Source organism: Piliocolobus tephrosceles, chromosome 16 (assembly GCF_002776525.5).
Source record: "Piliocolobus tephrosceles isolate RC106 chromosome 16, ASM277652v3, whole genome shotgun sequence".
Classification (NCBI taxonomy): Eukaryota; Metazoa; Chordata; class Mammalia; order Primates; family Cercopithecidae; genus Piliocolobus; species Piliocolobus tephrosceles.
Window position 1 is genome coordinate 44,925,084 of NC_045449.1, and position 6,076 is coordinate 44,931,159.

Here is a 6,076-nt window from a genome sequence, read left to right on the forward strand (position 1 = left end):
AGCGGGTTTACTCAGGTTTCCTCGTGTGGGATCAGACAGCTTGGAACGGGGGCTGGAGAGGGAAGCCCTGAGCCCTCCGCAAGCATCAGCTCCAAGGGTGGTTGGAGCCCTGCCACTTGGGTCTCCAGCAAATGCCCTGTGGCCATCAGAGAAATTCTTGCTGGACCAAGGGATGCCTGAGGCCCTTTCCTTGGACAACTCTGACTCCAGTGCCCCGGGGCAAGCTTTATTTCCTGCTCCAAGAACACGGTTCTGCACACAAAAGTCAGCAATCAGTGGTTTCACAAGACTTCCCTCCCCTCCCCCCACCCACCCACAGACAGACACACAGAACAGATCCAGCACATGCTCTGTGGCCCGGCCCCGCCCCACCCGTGCCCGCTGCTGAGAGGGCAGCGCCATCCAGATCCGGGAGAACCCCAGCCTGACAGGCGAGGCTGACTGTTGAGGGACCCCTCTCCAGGACATGGCTGCTCCCAGAGGAGCCAGCAGGGGGTGGGGTGGAAGAGGGACACACAGCACATGGATGGGCTGTGGCCTTAGTGCTGGGAGGACCACCATCGTCCTGTCTCAGCTTGAGGATGGGTGTGCCATCAGCAATGGGTGGTAGAGGGGAAGCGCTGGCAGAAGAGGGAATTTTGGAAAGGGGTGGCCTGGCTGGAGACAGATAGTCAATCTGTCAAGACATCAGAGACCCCAGGGTCACCACTTCAGCCTCATGCCATGCTCAGCACAGGACAAGGGGCTCAGGGCTGCCCACTAGGCAGGGCTGCAGAGCGCCTCTGGCCCACCCCACCCTCCTGACCGGCTCCTAGGAAGCCCTGTCTCAGCCATCCATCCTAAGTTGACAGGCTGTCCACACTGATGAAATCTCCCCATCCCTGTTGCTGTCCTTCCTCAGGATGGCAAGAACCAAGGGCTTAGGTTCCTCCCATGACTCTGGGACCACACTGATCGGCCTGCCCACAGGCCTCGGGGATCCAGCATCTCTGTGGCTCTGTGGCAAAGCCCTGTGAGGCTGCACAGAGAGCCCGCTCCTCCTCCAGTGCTCCTGTGATCTAGTCGCACCACAGCTTCAGGTTGGGGTCAGCACTTGGGACCCTTTCTCTGCCACTTGAAACTTGGCCCTGGCCCCACTTGGCATCTCTTCCTCTCCACCCCCCTCCCTGCCTGAGGCCCAACCCCTTCCCTGCCCGGTGTCCGGATGGTCTCCTGCATGGGCAGGCCTGTCCTTCCAGCCCTGGCCTGGCCTCTGTGGCCTGCCCCCGGTCACCCAGACGGGTAGTAGGGGGTATCACTATGGTAGTTGTAATCTGGGCACACCTTCTGGACCAGCCGATAGTCCGTGCTGTAGAAGGCGATGTAGACACAGACGACTTTGAAGGGCTGGGAGCAGCTCCAGGTGGCTGAGCTCTGAGCGTGGTCTCGGGAGCAGATCTTGGCTGGGTCGTGGGTGCAAAGCGAGGTCCGGCGGCCCCGTTCTACCTTCTCCCACTCCATCCGGCAGTTGAAGATTTTGGAGGCCTTGGCTTCAATGAAGATCTGCTGTTCCTGGTGGAACTCTACAGCTTTACTGGGGGGCACGAGGCTGATGGAGATGTTGCCCTGGCCTGTGGCATTGTGTCGGAAGTGGACGCTGAAGGTCCCGTTGCCATGGTCCACAATCTTCCCTGTGACCAGCAGGTTCAGGGCCACCGTCTTGATGTTGGAGTAGAAGTCGCCCCAGCCAAAGATTTTCTTCACCTTGGCTGAGGGTGGGGGACTGTGGTTCGGGCGGTTGGGGGGCTGCCCAAGAATGCCCCAAGCCTCCCCAGGCGGGGCCAGCAGCCCTAGGACAGTGGAATTGGCCATGGGGCGGGACTTAGGTGAGATGTGGCCCCGCTTCCGAGGCACCCGGGGCCGGGGCTGGCCCTTGTGGTCATCACGCTCAGGGTCCTCTGAGCCGGGAGGACCATCATCCTGGCCACAGATGACCTATGGAGGGAGTTGTGAGTACAGTAAGAGCCCTGTCCCTGGAGGTCCACCACCCCCACCAGCAGCAGCACCCCTGTCCCTGCCACTTCACTGTGACCTGGGTGAAGAGCTCCTGCATGTTGTCCACTGAAGCTGGGGGGCAAGCGTACACTCTAGCTTGTGTACGCCTCAGGTTCTGACAGTTGGGTCAGCCCGCCCCCCATGTCCTTTCCTCACTGTCCTGTCCTGGCCACTATTCAAAGTCTCAAAGACTGACAGTAATTCTCTCCAGTGGACTGTGGCACCAGGGACAACGGCTCCTACCCCTAGGGAGTCCCCAGTCTGATGGGGGAAGCCCAGCTTCTGATCTTGGGGAGCCCCCATCTAATTGCAGAAGTATCACCCCTGTGCTGACAGAGCCCCCAGTTTGATAGGAGGTAGGATCTCTGCCTCTGTGAAATCCCCAGGCTGATGGGGGAGGCATAGTCTCCGCTCTCAAAGAGCCCTGAGTCCGATAGGGGAGCACCATCCTTATCCTGGGACAGCCCCTGGTTTGACAGGAGAGGCTAGCCCCTGCCTTTTGGGACTTCCTAGTCTGTTGGGTAAGACACTGTCCCTACCCTAGGATAATTTCTACCCTTGGATGCAAAGAGAACCACCAGACAATGGAATAAGAAAGCAGAACACAGTATAATTCTCAAGCACGAATATAGTTTAGGTTTGGCAAGAGGACTAGGGGAGACCCGAGTGAATGCCACACCCAGGATGGCCATGGGAATGGAAAGCCAAACACCTCTCCAGGGGACACTGAGGATGACATGCCAAGATGTTACTTGGATTCTGAGGTAGGAGTTCTTATCCCCATTTCACAGATAGGGACACCGGGGCTCAGAGTTTAACAACACTACAAGGCTGAGTTCACATAGGGTCAGCCCTTCCCTTACACTCCACACTCCTGGCCTCACAGATCAGATGTGTCTTTTTGAAAGGGTTTTTATCCAGGCGCCATCCGCCTCTGGAATCTGCAGGGGCTCATCCTCCCTCTGCTGGATCAGCTATGGTGACAACCCACACCTGGGGAGATTCCTGGAGGCGCCACAGGGAGACTGGGACAGCAGTGGAGGGCATCAGGGGGTTGACAGGGCTTCCTGAGGGCGCAGCCTGGCTGCGTGTTTGCTCAGCTTTTGAAAGCAACCACTCCCCAGGTGTCTTTACTACCAGCACCAGGGGCATCTGGATTTGGCGGTGACACTGGGGTGGGGACAGTAGGGCTCCAAGGGGCTGTGGGCTCCTCATGCCTGTGTTCTGGTCTGGGTGGTGCCGGCAGCTGTGTGCTGTGGCCGGGTCTGTCTCTGCCCCACAGTTCAGGCTGGCCCTGACTGCCAGGCCCCAGAGGTGGGGTAGAGGGACGGCTAGGAGGGGAGGCTCGGGGACTGGGTCCAGGGCTGCAGACCTGTAGGTACTTGTTCCTGGGGATCACGGCTGAGTGGCTGGAGGGTAAAGGTGGGGCCGTGAGAAGGGAAGGGCTCTTCCCACAGTGGCATGGGGCGGTGGCAAGGGGCTTGTTGATTAAAGGGGCAGGTCCAGATGCGGGGCTGAGGCTTCTCCACGACAGTATTGCGGGGAGGGTTGGCGGGCGCTCGGTCGGAGGGGAGTTAAGCCCCTGGGCTGGGTTCGGGGAGGGGTTCCCCGGCGCCGTGGGTCGCCGAGAAGCCGCGGAGCCGGCGCACGGGGAGCCGGCTCTGGGCGCTCAGCTCAGCTGCTGCGAGCGCCCGGGGCGGGAGCCGCCTGCCCAGGTCCTGTGGGGCTCCGGCTGCGCGCAGCCAGGAGAGGAGAGGAAAACAACAGGCGGGGAGGGAGGGAGCGGGAGGGAAGGCGGGAGGGAGGGACGCGGAGGCCGCCCCCTGCCTGGACCGGCTCCGCGCTCTAGGGGACCCAGAACCCGGGGCTCTCTGAGTACTGGAGGTCAAGGGAAAACCCTGCAGGTCACCAGCTCCACGACCCGCGCCCCACTCGCCCCCACTTCCGCGGTCCTGAGGCTCTGGTAAGGGGTCGGGTAACCCTGGCGACCCGGCTCCGGGCCTTTTTCTGAGCGCTGGTCGCACCTCCAGCCACCCGCCGCGGAGTGGGTGGGCCAGCCAAGCACCCTCTTCCCGCCCCTATTAACCCTATCTGTCCAGTCTCCGGCCTCGGACCCGCCCTCTCCCCCAGCCTCCAGTCTTCCCCGCCATCCCCGGGATGTCGGGGGAAGGGAGAAAGTTTCAGGGCTCGCAAGCTTCCCGCGCTCTCCCCTGATCCTCCGGGCCCCCGCCCCTCTGCGCAGCTCCCCGCGGACCACTCACCAGATAGAGGCTACCCTGCACCAGGAACACGAAGCAGCAGCGAGTCAGTTGCATCTTCCTCCTCTGCTCTCGTCCCCTCGTTCTCCTCTTCTCTTTACGGGGTCCCAGGCCTCTTCGTCCCCTTCCTGCTCCTTCAGGCGCGCCGTCCCATGCTCCAGTCCCCGGCGGCCCGCGGCCCTCCCCTCAGCCGGTCGCCCAGGGCCGACCCCGCCCCCTTCGGTCCAGCTGTGCAGCCGCCGCCCCCTTCCCCTGGTCCAGCTGCGCGCGGCGCGGCCCCCGCTCGAGGTCCCAGATGTGCGCCCCGAGCGCCTCGAAGGGCCCCAGCTGCGCCGTGGCTCTGCTGCTCCAGATCTGCGCTCGGCACCCCCCTCGGCTCCAGCGGCGCCGCTCTCGCCCAGATGTGCTAGGGACCTGCGCGCGCGCCCGTCCTTGATGCTAATTTCCCCGACCAGGCTGCTCCACCCGCCCCGTCGCGGCGCGCCCCCTGGCGGACGCCCCCGGCCGCGCGGAGCCCCGGCTACCCGCTCCCCGCGCTGCGCCCCGCCAGACTAGAGCGCTCCTGTCGCCCAGGCGGCTCCCGCTTCCTCGTCCCTCCCACCGGCGGCGGCGGCGGCGGCGGCGGCAGGTACAGTGAGCCCAGCCGGTACCTCCGGAGTTAACTCCTCCCCTGCCGGCCCGCAGCCCGGGGACCTAGGACGCGGGCTCTCCAGCCCGGAGGGGACGGCACGCGGGGGCAGAGTAGCTGTTGGAGAGGAAGGGAGAGGGTGGTGGCCAGGGGATAGGGACCCTACCGTTTCCAGCCCTGTGGCAGGGCACCTGTTCCCCGGGAGCGGGCAGCGAGAATCTGCTGCCCTGCCCCCAACTCAGGAATCCTAGAATTAAGAAAGATCCTTTTTTTCAAAACCTGTTCTAAGAGCCAAAACCTGCGCTGAGGGAAGTCCTTCTGGGTGTCTAGCCTGCACTCCTTTTGTTATGATGTCTGCTCCTTCCCTCTTCTACTTTACTTGGAGGGGCTGAGATAATCCCTGGACCTCCTGGGTCCAGCCACTGTGACAGGAAGTATTTGGCTGGGCCCCGGAGCTGAAAAGGCTGATAGGAGCCGGGCTAGATTCTGGGGCTGGGGGCAGGTCCCGAGAAGCTGGAGAGTGAGGGGAGCAAGGCCTTCCTGGAGGCTGTCCCTTCTAAATTATTCACTACTTGCCCTCTCTAAGCCACAGGGGTCACCAGGCCGACAGCGGCTCCTGTCCCAGTGGGGTCTCTGCAAACCTCCAGGGCAAGGAGGAAGAACACGACCCTGATCTGAGATTCCCAAAGTTGGGGCCCATCCTGCATCACCCCCACTCCATATCTTCAGGTCTCCCTCCTGGAATTCCAGGGTCCCTTTAGTCTTTAGAAAAATGAAAGGTCAAGTCCTGGCACCCCTTAGAGGCTATGAAGGTGAGGAGGCACCCCATCATTTGAAGTGGTCCCAGCCTGGGCTGGGCACAAGGGGCACGGTGGGTGGGCACTCTGCTCTGTGGCCCTCCAAGGCCCAGCTTGGTCCCGTGGCTGCAACCCCGGCACGCACCCAGCCTCCTCCCCCACCATCTGCCAGGCGGGTGCGCGGGGAATGCAGATGAATCTTAATATCAGCCTGGGCCAAGTGCGATGAGGGAGACAGATTCTGCAAAACCCAGACAGCATCACAGAACCCCCTGCATTTCCAGGCACCCTGGGCCATACCAAGATGCAACAGCTCTTTCCTGGTGGGGGGGGTGGGCGGGGGTGGAGGCGTGCATGTC

General features: G+C 62.4%; 1 protein-coding gene across 1 annotated transcript; it reads right to left on the bottom strand.

The window, feature by feature from the left end:
• Positions 1-210: 210 nt before the first annotated feature.
• On the bottom strand, positions 211-4,713 carry NXPH3 (neurexophilin 3). The gene is made up of 2 exons (XM_023203951.1): positions 4,296-4,713; positions 211-1,974 (listed from the first exon to the last, which is right to left on the bottom strand). Exons 1-2 carry the CDS (start codon positions 4,347-4,349, stop codon positions 1,270-1,272), a joined length of 759 nt encoding a protein of 252 aa, XP_023059719.1. The 5' UTR covers positions 4,350-4,713; the 3' UTR covers positions 211-1,269.
• Between the last annotated feature and the right edge of the window lie 1,363 nt (positions 4,714-6,076).